General features: G+C 36.9%; 1 protein-coding gene across 5 annotated transcripts in view; it reads left to right on the top strand.

Moving 5' to 3' along the window:
* Positions 1–17,310, top strand: part of KIF13B (kinesin family member 13B) — a 301,896-nt gene that overhangs the window by 230,932 nt on the left and 53,654 nt on the right. For 3 of the 5 annotated variants that reach the window (XR_005213386.1, XM_037813373.1, XM_037813375.1), the window contains one exon: positions 10,352–10,372. The exons of the other annotated variants lie outside the window; for them this stretch is intronic. Coding sequence is in view for 2 of the 3 variants with exons in the window: in XM_037813373.1 (XP_037669301.1) it covers positions 10,352–10,372 (21 nt within the window). In the remaining variant the exon portion in view is untranslated. The remainder of the gene's footprint in view (positions 1–10,351; positions 10,373–17,310) is intronic. 5 annotated transcript variants of the gene reach the window in all.

Genomic DNA, 17,310 nt, shown 5'->3' with positions numbered 1-17,310 from the left:
TTCAGGTATCCACCACCAGCTACCCCAATTCTTTGGAACCTAAAAAGGGTTGTCTAAATTGTGCGTAAGAGTGCCCACCAGAGTGCCCTCTCAGCTCCTTTTGGAATCTCTCTGCCACTGAAGCTTATTTCATATCCCTTCACATCCCCCTTTTTTTTTTTTTTAATATTCATTTTATTGAGATATATTCACATACCACGCAGTCATACAAAACAAATCGTACTTTCGATTGTTTACAGTACCATTACATAGTTGTACATTCATCACCTAAATAAATCCCTGACACCTTCATTAGCACACACACAAAAATAACAAGAATAATAATTAGAGTGAAAAAGAGCAATTGAAGGAAAAAAGAACACTGGGTACCTTTGTCTGTTTGTTTCCTTCCCCTATTTTTCTACTCATCCATCCATAAACTAGACAAAGTGGAGTGTGGTCCTTATGGCTTTCCCAATCCAATTGTCACCCCTCATAAGCTACATTTTTATACAACTGTCTTCGAGATTCATGGGTTCTGGGTTGTAGTTTGATAGTTTCAGGTATCCACCACCAGCTACCCCAATTCTTTGTAACCTAAAAAGGGTTGTCTAAAGTGTGCGTAAGAGTACCCACCAAAGTGACCTCTCGGCTCCTTTTGGAATCTCTCTGCCACTGAAGCTTATTTCATTTCCTTTCACATCCCCCTTTTGGTCAAGAAGATGTTCTCCGTCCCACGATGCCGGGTCTACATTCCTCCCCAGGAGTCATATTCCACGTTGCCAGGGAGATTGACTCCCCTGGGTGTCTGATCCCATGTAGCGGGGAGGGCAGTGATTTCACCTTTCAAGTTGGGTTAGGTAGAGTGAGAGGGCCACATGTGAGCAACAAAGAGGCATTCAGGAGGACGCTCTTAGGCACAATTATAGGGAGGCCTAGCCTCTTCTTTGCAGCAACTGTCTTCCCAACGGTAAAACCTATGGTAGAGGGCTCAGCCCATCAAACCACCAGTCCCCTTTGTCTGTGGTCATGTTAACAACCATCGAGGTGGGGTAGGCCAATACCCCTGCATTCTCCACAGGCTCCTCAAGGGGGCTCTGCATATTTTTTTCCTTGTTTTTTTTTTTTTTTTTTTTTCTTAAACTTTCCTTTGTTTTAAAATCAACTGTATGAAAAAAAAATTAAAAAAAAAAAACACAACACATACAATAAAAGAACATTTCAAAGAGACCATAACAAGGGAGTAAGAAAAAGACAACTAACCTAAGATAACTGCTTTACTTCCAACCTGTTCCTACTTTACCCCAAGAAAGTTACATAATATAGCAACGTTTCTGTGAACTTGTTCCTACTATAGCCATCAGAAATTAACAGGCCATAGTCATTCCTGGGCATCCCCAGAACGTTAAATAGCTTATCTGTTCTTCTTGGATTATTGTTCCCCCTTCCTTAATTGCTCTCTATTGCTAGTTCCCCTACATTCTACATTATAAACTATTTGTTTTACATTTTTCAAAGTTAACGTTAGTGGTAGCATATAATATTTCTCTTTTTGTGCCTGGCTTATTTCGCTCAGCATTATGTCTTCAAGGTTCATCCATGTTGTCATATGTTTCACGAGATTGTTCCTTCTTACTGCCGTGTAGTATTCCATCGTGTGTATATACCACATTTTCTTTATCCACTCATCTGTTGAAGGACATTTGGGTTGCTTCCATCTCTTGGCAATTGTGAATAATGCTGCTATGAACATTGGCATGCAGATATCTGTTCGTGTCACTGCTTTCCGTTCTTCCGGATATATACCGAGAAGTGCAATCGCTGGATCGAATGGTAACTCTATATCTAGTTTTCTAAGGAACTGCCAGACTGACTTCCAGAGTGGCTGAACCATTATACAGTCCCACCAACAATGAATAAGAGTTCCAATTTCTCCACAACCCCTCCAGCATTTGTAGTTTCCTGTTTGTTTAATGGCAGCCATTCTAATCGGTGTTAGATGGTATCTCATTGTGGTCTTAATTTGCATCTCTCTAATAGCTAGTGAAGCTGAACATTTTTTCATGTGTTTCTTGGCCATTTGTATTTCCTCTTCAGAGAACTGTCTTTTCATATCTTTTGCCCATTTTATAATTGGGCTGTCTGTACTATTGTCATTGAGTTGTAGGATTTCGTTACATATGCAAGATATCAGTCTTTTGTCAGATACATGGTTTCCAAAAAATTTTTCCCATTGAGTTGGCTGCCTCTTTACCTTTTTGAGAAATTCCTTTGAGGTGCAGAAACTTCTAAGCTTGAGGAGTTCCCATTTATCTATTTTTTCTTTTGTTGCTTGTGCTTTGGGTGTAAAGTCTAGGAAGTGGCCGCCTAATACAAGGTCTTGAAGATGTTTTCCTACATTATCTTCTAGGAGTTTTATGGTGCTTTTTTATTTTTTTTTTAAATCTTCATTTTATTGAGATATATTCACATACCACGCAGTCATACAAAACAATTCGTACATTCGATTGTTCACAGTAGCATCACATAGTTGTACATTCATCACCTAAATCAATCCCTGACACCTTCATTAGCACACACACACAAATAACAAGAATAATAATTAAAGTGAAAAAGAGCAACTGAAGTAAAAAAGAACACTGGGTACCTTTGTCTGTTTGTTTGTTTGTTTGTTTCCTTCCCCTATTTTGTTGTTCCGTTTTGTAGTCCATGGTGCTTTCTTTTATATTGAGATCTTTTGTCCATTTTGAGTTAATTTTTGTGTAGGGTGTGAGATAGGGGTCCTCTTTCATTCTTTTGGATATGGATATCCACCTCTCCCAGCCCCATTTGTTGAAAAGACCATTATGACTCAGTACAGTGACTTTGGGGGCCTCATCAAAGATCAGTCGGATAGATCTGGGGCTCTATCTCCGAATTATCAATTCGATTCCATTGATCTATATGTCTATCTTTGTGCCAGTACCATGCTGTTTTGACAACTGTGGCTTTATAATAAGCTTCAAAGTCAGGGAGTGTAAGTCCTCCCACTTCGTTTTTCATTTTTAGAGTGTCTTTAGCAATTCGAGGCATCTTCCCTTTCCAAATAAATTTGATAACTAGCTTTTCCAAGTCTGCAAAGTAGGTTGTTGGAATTTTGATTGGGATTGCATTGAATCTGTAGATGAGTTTGGGTAGAATTGACATCTTAATGACATTTAGCCTTCCTATCCATGAACATGGAATATTTTTCCATCTTTTAAGGTCCCCTTCTATTTCTTTTAGTAGAGTTATGTAGTTTTCTTTGTATAGGTCTTTTACATCTTTGGTTAAGTTGATTCCTAGGTACTTGATTTTTTTAGTTGCTGTTGAAAATAGTATCTTTTTCTTGAGTGTCTCTTCAGTTTGTTCATTTCTAGCATATAGAAACATTACTGACTTACATGCATTAATCTTGTATCCCGCTACTTTGCTAAATTTGTTTGTTAGCTCTAGTAGCTGTATCATCGATTTCTCAGGGTTTTCCAGATATAAGATCATATCATCTGCAAACAATGACAGTTTTACTTCTTCTTTTCCAGTTTGGATGCCTTTTATTTCTTTGTCTTGCTGGATTGCCCTGGCTAGCACTTCCAGCACAATGTTGAATAACAGTGGTGACAGCGGGCATCCTTGTCTTGTTCCTGATCTTAGAGGGAAGGCTTTCAGTCTCTCACCATTGAGTACTGTGCTGGCTGTGGGTTTTTCATATATGCTCTTTATCATGTTGAGGAAGTTTCCTTCAATTCCTACCTTTTGAAGTGTTTTTATCAAAAAGGGATGTTGGATTTTGTCAAATGCTTTTTCAGCATCTATTGAGATGATCAATTGATTTTTCCCTTTTGACTTGTTAATGTGTTGTAATACATTGATTGTTTTTCTTATGTTGAACCATCCTTGCATGCCTGGAATGAACCCCACTTGGTCATGGTGTATGATTTTTTTAATGTGTCTTTGGATTCGATTTGCAAGTATTTTGTTGAGGATTTTTGCATCTATATTCATTAGGGAGATTGGCCGGTAGTTTTCCTTTTTTGTAACATCTTTGCCTGGTTTTGGTGTTAGATTGATGTTAGCTTCATAAAATGAGTTAGGTAGTGTTCCATTTTCTTCAATGTTTTGAAAGAGTTTGAGTAAGATTGGTGTCAGTTCTTTCTGGAAAGTTTGGTAGAATTCCCCTGTGAAGCCATCTAGCCCTGGGCATTTATTTGTGGGAAGATTTTTGATGACTGATTGGATCTCTTTGCTTGTGATGGGCTGCTTGAGGTCTTCTATTTCTTCTCTGGTCAGTCTAGGTTGTTCATATGTTTCCAGGAAATTGTCCATTTCCTCTACATTATCCAGTTTGTTGCCATACAGTTGTTAATAGTATCCTCTTATAATTTTTTAAATTTCTTCAGGATCTGCAGTTATGTCACCTTTTTCATTCGTTGTTTTGTTTATATGGGTCTTCTCTTTTTGATTTTGTCAGTCTAGCTAGGGGCTTGTCAATCTTGTTGATCTTCTCAAAGAACCAACTTTTGGTGATATTTATCCTCTCTATTGTTTTTTTGTTCTCTATGTCATTTATTTCTGCTTTAATCCTTGTTATTTCTTTTCTTGTACTTGGTTTAGGATTGGTTTGCTGTTCATTTTCTAGCTTCTTCAGTTGATCCATTAGTTCTTTGATTTTGGCTCTTTCTTCCTTTTTAATATATGCGTTTAGTGCTATAAATTTCCCCCTTAGCACTGCTTTTGCTGCATCCCATAGGTTTTGGTATGTTGTGTTCTCATTTTCATTCGTCTCTATATATTTAGCAATTTCTCTTGCTATTTCTTCTTTAACCCACTGATTGTTTAGGAGTGTGTTGTTTAACCTCCAGGTATTTGTGAATTTTCTAAGTCTCTGATGGTTATTGACTTCTAATTGTATTCCATTGTGGTCAGAGAATGTGCTTTGAATAATTTCAATCTTTTTAAATTTATTGAGGCTTGTTTTATGTCCCAGCATATGATCTATTCTGGAGAAAGTTCCATGAGCACTAGAAAAGTATGTGTATCCTGGTGATTTGGGATGTATTGTCCTGTATATGTCTGGTAAATCTAATTCATTTATCAGATTGTTTAGGTTTTCAATTTCCTTATTGGTCTTCTGTCTGGTTGATCTATCTATAGGAGAGAGTGATGTATTGAAGTCTCCCACAATTATTGTGGAAACATCCATTGCTTCTTTTAGTTTTGCCAGTGTTTCTCTCATGTATTTTGTGGCACCTTGATTGGGTGCATAGTTATTGTTATTTCTTCTTGCTGAATTGCCCCTTTTATTAGTATGTAGTGGCCTTCTTTGTCTCTCAAAACATCCCTGCATTTGAAGTCTATTTTATCTGAGATTAATATTGCTACACCTGCTTTCTTTTGGCTGTAGCTTGCATGAAATATTTTTTTCCATCCTTTCACTTTCAGTTTCTTTGTGTCCCTGTGTCTAAGATGAGTCTCTTGTATGCAACATATTGATGGTTCATTTTTTTTGATCCATTCTGCGAATCTATATCTTTTAATTGGGGAGTTTAATCCATTTACATTCAACGTTATAACCGTGAAGGCATTTCTTGAATCAGCCATCTTATCCTTTGGTTTATGTTTGTCATATTTTTCCCCTCTGTCTATTAATATCCTTTATTGTACCCATACCGAATCCCTTTAGTACTGAACCTTTCTCCAAGTCTCTCTGTCCTTTCTTTGTTTCTCTGTCTGTAGGGCTCCCTTGAGTATCTCCAGTAGGGCAGGTCTCTTGTTAGCAAATTCTCTCAGCATTTGTTTGTCTGTGAGAAATTTAAGCTCTCCCTCAAATTTGAAGGAGAGCTCTGCTGGATAAAGTATTCTTGGCTGGAATTTTTTCTCACTCAGAATTTTAAATATATCGTGCCACTGCCTTCTCGCCTCCATGGTGGCTGCTGAGTAGTCACTACTTAGTCTTATGCTGTTTCCTTTGTATGTGGTGAATTGCTTTTCTCTTGCTGCTTTCAGAACTTGCTCCTTCTCTTCTGTGTTTGACAGTGTGATCAGTATATGTCTCGGAGTGGGTTTATTTAGATTTATTCTATTTGGGGTTCGCTGAGCATTTATGATTTGTGTATTTATGTTGTTTAGAAGATTTGGGAAGTTTTCCCCAACAATTTCTTTGAATACTCTTCCTAGACCTTTACCCTTTTCTTCCCCTTCTGGAACACCAATGAGTCTTATATTTGGACGTTTCATATCATCTATCATATCCCTGAGGTCCCTTTCGATTTTTTCAATTTTTTTCCTCATTCTTTCTTTTATGCTTTCATTTTCCATTCTGTCATCTTCCAGGTCACTGATTCGTTGTTCAACTTCCTCTAGTCTTGTACTATGAGTGTCCAGAATCTTTTTAATTTGGTCAACAGTTTCTTTAATTTCCATAAGATCATCCATTTTTTTATTTAGTCTTGCAATGTCTTCTTTATGCTCTTCTAGGGTCTTCTTGATTTCCTTTATCTCCCGTACTATGGTCTCATTGTTCATCTTTAGTTCTTTGAGTAGCTGCTCTGGGTGCTGTGTCTCTTCTGGTATTTTGATTTGGGTGCTTGGGCTTGGGTTATCCATATCGTCTGGTTTTTTCATATGCGTTATAATTTTCTGTTGTTTTTGGCCTCTTGGCATTTGCTTAAGTTGATAGGTTTCTTTTAGGATTTGTAGACCAATTGAAGTCCTTATCTCTAATTTTTCAGATCTACAGCTTCGTGGAGTACACTCTCTCTAACTAACCAGCAGGTGGCGTCCACGAGCCACCTGTTCTCCACAAGCCAGTTCTCCCCTGCTTTGCCTCTGTGGTGAGTGGGGGAGTGAGTCTTGTGGGGTCCAATTGGTGTACCAAGCTTGCGTGTGTAGTTGGTGTTGCCCACCCTGTATATGGGGCGTGTTTCTGGGCGGTCAGGGAGGGGAGGTGGCTCTAACAATCAAATCTCCCTGGTGATCCTGGAGTTTTAAAGCTGCTGCAATAGTCTAATCCTTCAGTTCAGTCCTGCCACAATTTGTCTCTGCCACTGACCCACAAGTCCTTGGTATTGACGTATGGCTCCTGAGACTTGCGAGTAGGTCCCTCTTCCAGGCCGTGCACCCCCTGGTCCTCTCTTGAAGGATGACTGTGCTATTTCACAGATGAGTGCCCCCCCCCAGGGCAGTTCTGGGCTGTTGGGCTGTGTAGGGAGGCTCCCAGTCTGCTGAAATGATGGCTGAATGGGGCTTTGTTAATTCACACTGCTCCACCTTCCCAACTCTGGGACAGTCAGCTGAGGTTGCAGGGAAGGCCAATGTCCACACCCAGTATTATGATGTGTGCCTGTTATTTGAAGCACTTCTGTCACACTGGGTTGTCTGGGGCAGCTCTGGACTATGGGGCTGGCGATGGGCAGGAGTGTTTCCTGTCCACCAGCATGATGGCTGTGAGCAGACACCCCCGTTTTCTTGGGAAGTTGTGGTGTTTAGTGAATTTTATCAGCCACTGGTTTATTGCCTTTTGTCTCAGAGCTCTCTTAGTTCTGCTCTTATCTTGACCTGCCGAAATTGCAAGTCTTTGAGGCTTTCTGTATTGGGCTTCTTAGAGTAATTGTTTTAGAAAAAGAAAAAAGGATTAAAAAAAAAAAAAAAAGAGCCCTCCTCACAGATCTAATGGGTTATTGAAATGCTAAGTGACAAAGCAATTAGGGCCATTAAGGAAAGGTCCACAGGGCTGAGAGATCAGCTTTTCTTCGGGATTTGCATATGAGCCTCAGGGCCTGAGCTCTGCCCTTCCCCTTTCTATGTTCACCAGAACTCCAAAAATCCTCTGCTTTTATTTTGGAGTTTTTCGTGCTGTTTTTTTCTATGCCTGTCTCCTCTCTGCTGGGCTGGCTGCTCTCAGATTCTCTGGTGTCTGGTCTCCGTCTATCTATGGTTGGAGTTTGGATCAGTAGAATGAGTTTCCGATAAGGGCTGCCACTGCAGTTCTCCCTTCTCCTTCCTGGAGCTGAGAGCCCCTCCTCCCACGGGATTGAGCCTGGCAGGGAGGGGTGTGGGTCCCCTGGCCACAAAAACTTACAGATTTCACTGATCTCAGCAGTTCCACGTTTTCATGAGTGTTTTATGAAGTATGCCCAAAGTCAGATTGGTCTGTGGTGTGCAGTCCATGCAGTTCCTGGCTTTCTACCTACTTTCCTGGAGGAGTAACTAAAACATACAGCTCACCAGTCCGCCATCTTGCCCTGCCCAGAAACTGCTTTTTAGAATTTGCTTTGTTTTCCAAGGAGTAAGAACTGCATATAGTACTTGTGACATGTTAGCTGTAAGCAAGCACAAAATACATTTAAAATACAAAGATTTTCAGGCTGTACTTATGGTGGATGGAACAAAACCCAGTAGTCACCAAGGCAGGTAGTGTGATAAATGAACACACCACTTGTAGCTAATTACCTAATGGAATACAAGAGCAATGGTCACTGGTGTTTCCTTGTCTTACCCTTTATTTCTCTGTTATTTGGATGGCTGGTCAGTGAGGAGACATTCAGTGGCTGATTCAGTCAACTGCAAACCATCTGCCCCTGTCCCAGGAAGATGAGCCAGATTAGCATTAAACCGGTACTTGCCAGTCCATCTTAATACTGTATATTAAGGCACCCCTCTGCCTCTAATCCTTAGGAGTTGTTTTGCAAGACATGATAATCACTTTTAACTTCCATGAAATGCCTTCCACGACAACAACCCTGGGAGGGAAAAACCTGCTAAATAAGGTTGTTGTGGCTTAATAATGCTTCACAGCCAGTATCAATAATGGCAGTCAGCACACAGAAGGAAGGACCTAAATCACTTTGTGACTTAAAGGTTTCAGTTAATTTGAAAGAACAAAAATAATTAAGACAGAACTTCAGATCGTCTAAACAGGATGATTCCTAACAGATCAGTTGTTTGTGAACTTAGTGGCTTTTTGGTTACTTAAATTTGCATATATTCTCCAATTACATTGGACTCTATCCATGGTCTTGTTTTTCATTTCAGTGTTAATCGGCTAAACAGAAGTTGTTGCTTACATGATGTGTGAGTGAACATAAGCAGGCCTTTTTTTTTCGGAGCTTGTTGTCTTTTTCAGTATGTCAGACTCTGCAGTTTGCCCAGAAGCTTTCCTTCATAAAATAGAAAGAAAAAAACATTTGGCTTATTTTTCACTGTAGCTAGTCTTTTATACAATAATCTTGTAAGAAGATTTCTTGAATTCTAAATATTACTCTTTCTAGATTTTTGAAATTGAAAAGTTTTCAGTAAAAAGTTTCTTACTTTATTTTATTATATTAGTAGTAATATAATAGTACTTTTATCCCACTCATTAGGAAATATAATAGTACTTTTATCCCACTTATTAGGAAAACCTAATGGCTTAATTACTTCTCCCTGGATCTTTGAACACTGAAGAATGCAGGAAGTCCCCAAAAGAAAAGAAAAAAACAGAACATAAGTCTTTTTGAGATTTCCAAAAATATATTGTACTAAAAATGTAGGGTTATTTACCATAACCTGTTAATTAATATCAGAAATTTACAATAACATTTCAAGACCATATAGGATTCTAGCATACCGTGTAGTACCTATGGAGTATTGTAAGAGCTAATTGTCTGAGTTAAATTGCTTCTCATCTTATTCTCCAGTTTCCATTGTTGGTTCATTGCAGATTTGTATCCTGTATCAAATTCAAGGTATTATTGATAAGACTTTTCAACCAGCAGCAAGAAGTTCAAAATTTTTTCTGACACTGTAACAGAAAACACAATATGTATGTAACATTTAGTAGCATTCCATGTACCATGAAAGAATTCCAGGATATAGTTAGTGATTTAAAACAAGGTACAGAACAGTGTGCTACCATTTGTATTATGGAGTTGGACAAGAGAAAAATGTGTGTAGTTGTATATGGATTTTCCTGTATATACATAAGAGACTCTGTAAGGTTATACAAGGAACTGTTAACATTAGTTATCTGCTGGTGTGAGTGGTAGAAGTATGCTGGAAACTGAGCAGGAAGGATAGAAGTAGGAGGGAGACTTCTCACCATTTTATATTATTTGATTTTTCGACTGTGTGAAAGAAATACCTATTTAAAAAATAAACTAAAATGTAAAAATCCTATTTTCTTCCCTTTTAAGTAATGGTAAAGTCCTTCTCATATGTCGAGTGAGTTGAGAAGATTCCTAGTTGTTTTATCCATGACAGATTGTGTAGAAAATCCTAAAGGAGTGATTACTGAAGAAACTGTGCTTTTGGAAATCTCAAAAAGACTTATGTTCTGTTTTTTTCTTTTCTTTTGGGGACTTCCTGCATTCTTCAGTGTTCAAAGATCCAGGGAGAAGTAAGTAAGCCGTTAGGTTTTCCTAATGAGCGGGATAAAAGTACTATCTTACTACTTAAGACTTCTCATTCTTGTTCTTACCTTGAGAATAAGGTACGTTTTAAAATGTAATTTAAAAATAAGATTACTAAAGGTTACACTGTACTTTCTGGCTCTTACCCTTTTTAAAAAATATTATAGTTTGTTCCATGATAAAATAACTTTTGGTAGTTAGAATATATGATTCCTTTCAAACGTTCCTTGTTATCTGGAGCCAAGACTGTGAAAGTATTAATCTTTCAAAAGGGACCAGGAAGGAAAGCATCTTGCTGAATTTAGAAGGCTCTGAAATGTGAAGAGTAGGAGTTAATTCATATTAAACAGATAATACAAATAATAATTAGGGGCTTATAAGATATCCTTTTCTCATGCATAAGGAAGGGTGAGGGGAAAATACAGCAAAACCACTCTGGACATTCCGTTGACACCACAGATTTGTTGGTCAATAGTCGTGTCTCCGTTTATTTGCATGAAAGTGTTTAATGTACATGAGAGTTGAGTCAGAAATAGAGTTTTAACCTGGACTTAATGATGCTGAAAATGCTGGAAATTTTGTTTTGAAGTAACTAAAAATTATAATTACATTAATTTCAATATACCTTACAAACTTAAAATTATGATGGAATTTTTCTGGGGAAGATGGTTTTTATTTTACAGGTAACAGTTGAAATCAGGGTCTTTCTTCATTTAATTACACTCTTTTAGATGGATGGAAAGGCCACCTGAATATCTGGAAAGTTTTTTAACCAGCATTCTCTCTCAATTCTTCTGAAAATATAGCAGCAATATTGAGATAAAATTCATATACTATACAATTCATCCCATGTAAAGTGTTCAGTGGTTTTTAGTATATTCACAGAGTTGTGCAGCTATCACCACAATCAATTTTAGAACATTTTCATCAAAAACTCTAATATCCATTAGCACTCATTCTCCTTCTCCCCTACTCCCCTCCCTTCCCAGGGCAACAACCACTAATCTACTTTCTGTCTCTATAGATTTGCCTGTTCTCAACATTTCATAGAAATGGAATCACACTACACCTGGTCTTTTGTGATTAGATTCTTTAACTTAGCATAATGTTTTCAAGGTCCATCTATGTTGTATTATGTGTCAGTACTTATTCCTTTTTATTCTTGAATAATATTTCATTGTATGGTTATATCACATTTTATTTATCCATTCATCAGTTGATGGACATTTGGGTTGTTTCCACTTTTTGGCTATTATGAATAAAGCTGCCATGACCATTTGTGTACAAGTTTTGGTGTGGACCTGTGTTTTCACTTCTTGGGTGTATACCTAGGAGTGGAATTGTAGGGTAGCAGTATTGATTTTAAGTTTTAATCTATGTCAGTGGGTTGAAACTTGGCAAATCATCCTTTTTTAACTGGTATGAGTTCATGTATTAGGAGATGAGATATGTGTGTGTGTGTTCATTGTTACACCAAAAAATAAGAACTTTTGCTAAGGATTTAGGCATCTTTGCTTTGTGATTTCAATAACTGGAGACAAATATCTATTTGGTTACAACAGTAAGATTTAATTTAATCTCAGGATGAATTCTGCATCTTAAGAATTTTTTTGGATTTGACCTTTCCTCTTGCTTAACCCCCTTAAACATTCTAAGAATTTAGACTAATTATCCCCAAATACTGAATAATTAGCTTTTTAAAAACTTGTTATTTTAAGATGATTGTAGATTCACAAGAAGTTGCAAAGAGAATCCAGAGAGGTCCCCTGTACCCTTCACTTAGTTTTCCCCATTGGTTACATCTTACATAATTATAGTACAAGGTCAAAACCAAGAATTTGGCATTTATACAATATGTGTGTGTAGCTTTATATCATTTTATCACATGTGCACCTTTGTGTAACTACCACCACAATCAAGACACAGAACTGTTCAATCACTACAAAAATTTCCCTCATACTACCACTTTATAGTCACACACAGCCTCCTTCTGCTCACCATTCCTGATCCCTGTCAACCACTGTTTTCCATCTGTATAATTTGGTCATTTTGACAGTGTTATTATATAAATAGAGTTATATAGCATGTCACTTTTTAAGATTGGCTTTTTAAATTCAGTATAACACCCTCAAGAGCCATTTAAGTTGTGTGCATCAATAATTTGTTCCTTTTTTTGCTGAGTGGTATTCCATCATATGGATACTACAGTTTGTTTAACCGTTCACCCATTGGAGGATATGTGGTTTTTTCCTAGTTTGTGGCTATTACTAATAAAGATGCTATAAACATTTTTGTACAGGTTTTTGCATGATCATAGGCTTTCATTTCTTTGTGGTAAATGCCCCAGGAGTGCCATTGCTGGGTTGTGTGGTAGTTGGATATTTAGTTTTAAAATAAACTACCAAACTGCTTTCCAGAGTGCTGTAGCATTTTACATTCCTACCAGTAATGTTTGAGAGATTTAGTTTCTCCATGTCCTCACCATCATTTGTTTTTGTCACCATTTTTAATTTGAGATATTCTTATAGGTGTGAATCACTTTCTCATTGTAATCATAATTTTCATTTCCCTAATGGCTGGTGATGTTGAACATCTCTTCATGTGCTTATTTGTCATTCATATACCCTCTTTAGTTAAATGTCTCTTCATGTCTTTTGCCTATTTGCTAATTGATTTTTTTAATGTTGAAGTTTAAAAGTTCTTTATATATTCTAGATAGGAGTCCTTTGTTAGATATGTGGTTTGCAGATATTTTCTCCCAGTCTATAGCTTGTCTTTTCATGATCTTAACAGAGTATTTTGCACAATAAAGTTTTTAATTTTGATGAAGGATAATTTATTTATTTCTTTTATGGATTGTGGTTTTGATGTTCTAAGAAACTCTTCACCGAATCCAAGGTCACCTAGATTTTCTCCTATGTTATCTTCTAAAAGTTTTGTAGTTTTATATTTGACATTTAAATCTGTGATCCATTTTGACTTAATTTTTGTTTAGGTCAGGATTCATTTTTTTTGCTAGTGGAAATTTAATTGCTCCAGCAGCATTTGTTGAAAAGGCTACTCTTCCTCCATTGAATTGCATTTGCGCCTTTGTCAAAAATCAGTTGGCCATACTTGTTTGGGCTATGTTTGGGTTCTCTCTTCTTTTCCATTAGTTATATGTCTATTTCTCTGCTACTACTACACAGTCTTGATTACAGAATCAGAATTACAGAATTTGATGTGCTGTGTCTTCCCCAGTGTAATGTTGGAACATTTAAGGCCATTGAAACAATATTTAGAAGCAGGGAGAAGTTACAGGGTTATAGTCTCCCTTTCCCAGATTAATTAGTTGGGAGCAAGAATGACATTTCAAGGTATGGTTTGGGGATAAGGGGGAAGGCAGGATGAAGAATTTGGTAGGATTAGGGCTAATGAGGACAATAAGAGGCGATGGTAAGGGACTTAAAACAAAATCACTGCTTAACCTAATACTACTTTGAATTAGGCCAGCTGTATTTTACATACCCAGATTTATGATGCTTTATATTAAAATTGGAATTGTTTTACTGAGCTCCACCAAGATAGAACTGATGAGCTGATTAATCCTAAAAAAAAAATAAAGAGAATGTGATTATTATTCTAGCTGACTAAATTTGCCTTGGGATTCAAAAGAAATCACTGTGGCAATAAGCCTTTCCATTAAGACTGCAAAATATCCATAATAGCAATGATATTGCTATTTACTGTTACTGTTGTTTCATCATTATTGTAAGCATATTTTTATAGGTATAATGAAAACTTAGTAAGCTTTTCATGACCAGTCTAACAAGATGGACTAATGTTTAGATTCAAGTTCAGAGTTAATTTCTGTGGCTGTGCATTGAGATATTTTGCAATATGAGGAACATAGTCAACATAAAAATATGGTGTTTTTAAAGCTATTTTAGAGGGAATTATAATTTTAATAACAAGTTAGTAATGTAACAGGTTTGCCATCCTCTGATTAAAGAGGAGTTTTTTTTTTAAATTCAGTTTTATTGAGATATAGTCACATACCATACAGTCCAGTCATCCATGGTGTGTAATCAGCTGTTCCCAATACCATCCTATAGTTGTGTATTCATCACCCCAATCAATTTTTGAACATTTTCCTTACACAATAAAGAATAAAAATAAGAATAAAAAATAAAAGTAAAATAAAACACCCAAATCATTCCCCCATCCCACCCTATTTTTGATTTAGTTTTTGTCTCCATTTTTCTACTAATCCATCCATATACTGGATAAAGGGAGTGTGAGCCACAAGGCTTTCACAATTAAAGAGGAGTTTTTGATGAAATTAAAATTAGTCAAAAATATAAACAAATATTCAGTTTCTGTATTCTGTAGTTTGGCTTCATGACTTTCCTGAAAACTGTAATTATTTAATGTACACTGGTACAGGTTGATGTCAAACCTGAGTCATTTCTTCTTTAGCTGGATTAGAAGCCACCAGCCCTCCTCTTTATTTACTTCTTTGTCACTTTCCTGATCAAAAATCAAACTCCTTTTTAGAAAAATCCAACAATTTGTGTCTGGTGGAAGAGGAGTTACAGGAAAACTATAGGTGTGCAAGTGGGACCATATCATGTAATTAAGACTGTTGACAGCCTCATGTGGTTTTGGCTTTTTGACTTTGCCTTTAAGCATGCTGCTAACTACAAAAAATTGTTATATTGAATATGATTTTATTTTTTTAATTAGCCTATTAGAACAAGTAACACCTAAGAATTATTAAGCTAGTTTAGAGATCTAAAACAAAGCCAGAGTTTTCTTTGTCTTCTCCATTGTATCTCCTTGTCATGGCTGATTCTTAAGTGTGATGGACATGCAGAATGTTAGAAGCAGATCAGGGATTTGTCTTTTTAGATTCCAGGTGGTGGTATTTAAATTACTGTGGTAGCAGTAAAAAATAAATAAATAAATAAATAAATAATAATAAATAAATAAAAATGCCATGCTCTTCCACTTTTAAAACTGAGCTCATAAGAGAGCAAAAAGGACCAGTCTCTTGTGAAGTCCTTTTTATTCATAGGCCTGAGTTCGTCTCCCTCCAAAACCCCAGTAATGTTTTACTGGGATGCTTCCTCCCGCCACCCCCAACATTCTGTAAAGGGAGGATAATTCTAGAAGAGCCAAGCATATAAACGTTCCAAGAAAAAGAGTAATTCCTTGATCCTGGAGAAAAGTGTGTACAACCAGACCCTGGTCCATTTCTGGCAAGAGAAAGCACATAGTGCAGGAGGAAAAAAAAGAGTATGGTGAATGAGTTCAGTACAGCCTTTTTCTAGAGATCTGTGGGTGTCAGCTAGACAGAGCAGGGAAGACTGTTGTGCCCAATTTATCATCCACATTTGTTGCTCCCTCTGAAGCAGGTAACGTTTTATCCCAGACAGATCTGAGAAGCTGTGTCTCTCTGTCTCTCAGCAGTGAGAGCTGCAGAGTGTGAATTCCTCATGATTAAGATGATTGTTAAGGTAGATGGATGGAATTGAGATGATTTCTCCATTTTTCATTATCCAAGAGGGCTAGCAATATGGCTAAGGCTAGACTGAAGTATGAAATAAATTCTCTCAAATGTTCTTACTTGAGAAGTTGGAATATATGAGACAGTAAGAGTTATGCTCCTATTGTTATGTGGTAGAAGCATTGTGTGGGAGTGCCTGCGGGGTGGGGGTGGTGGATTACCTGTGAAGTTAGCAAATCCTGGAGTGTGCCTTGGGGAAGAAGTGACACCTACATTACTTGTCACTGGACCATTTTACTCCACATAGCTGAGGTCCTGTCTCCAAATCAGCTACTCAGTTTTCTTCCTAAGGGACGGAGTGCTGTGTCAGCTGCCAAACAAGGAAGAACAGTCTAAAATAGGAGAATAAGTTTATTCTTGAGTTAAGTAAATTGTCTTCAAAACAGCCTTGTTTGAGTTTGACCTTATAAACAAAACTTGGGGCTTTTCTCCTCAGAGCTGTTGTAAAGATTATTGACCTTTGTATTTAGTCACCTGATTGTGATATCCCAGACTATACAAAGCTGCAGCTTCCTAGACAGAACATTGAAACATTAATGAAACGTTAAAGTATGTAAATCAATGTGTGATTCATTGTGACACAACTGATCCTACAGTGAAGCATTTCACAGTTCATTGTTTCCTGTCATCTGTTCACGTCTGTTTTGTTTTCCTTATGCTAAACATCTTACCATTTAAAAAAATGATTATCAAGTGCTGAGAGAGTTCCTAGGGAAAAGTGGCATTCTCTGAGGTAAACAGGATTCAGATCACTTAGGGCTTTTTGATTTTATGATTAGTACTTAGGTTGCTGCTAAAAACAGATAGGTTTCCAGTACATATCTGAAACCTAAGAGACCTTTCCACCTCGATCTGTCTTCAAGAGCAGTGAAGAACTTTCTGTTTCCCATACTGCTTTTAAGGCTATTAGTAACGGAAACTCAAGTTAACAGTTAATGGTCATTCATCTGTGGAACACTTGCTTAAACTAACATTAAATTCTGTTATTTAACTCTAGTGCAAAAGAAGTCAGAGTGAATATTAGAGGATGAAAAGGGAACTTAAAGTATTTAAAAGATTTCCATCTCAACTCTGTTAACAGTTTTTGTTCTTGTAATATTTAGTTGGGGTTTATTTCTTTCCTAGATAGGCCTCATATTAAAAATGCTTTGACAGCATCACTACTTTTATGATTCACCATGAATCTTAGAATGGTGATTTAATCCATTAACTGGAACTGTTCTTGTATTATGCAATGAAATCTTTTAATGTGAATTTACAAAATAAATTGAGAGTACAGTGAAACTTGTTATTTCAGCAATTTCTATGATTATTTGATTTGGCTTTAACTGGAATTTATCTTTAATATCTATTAAACATAAGAGAGATTTCTTAATT

Source organism: Choloepus didactylus, chromosome 20 (assembly GCF_015220235.1).
Source record: "Choloepus didactylus isolate mChoDid1 chromosome 20, mChoDid1.pri, whole genome shotgun sequence".
In the NCBI taxonomy this organism is placed as follows: Eukaryota; Metazoa; Chordata; class Mammalia; order Pilosa; family Megalonychidae; genus Choloepus; species Choloepus didactylus.
The sequence above is the reverse complement of the archived record's forward strand: the minus strand, read 5'-3'. Positions and strand labels throughout refer to the sequence as shown.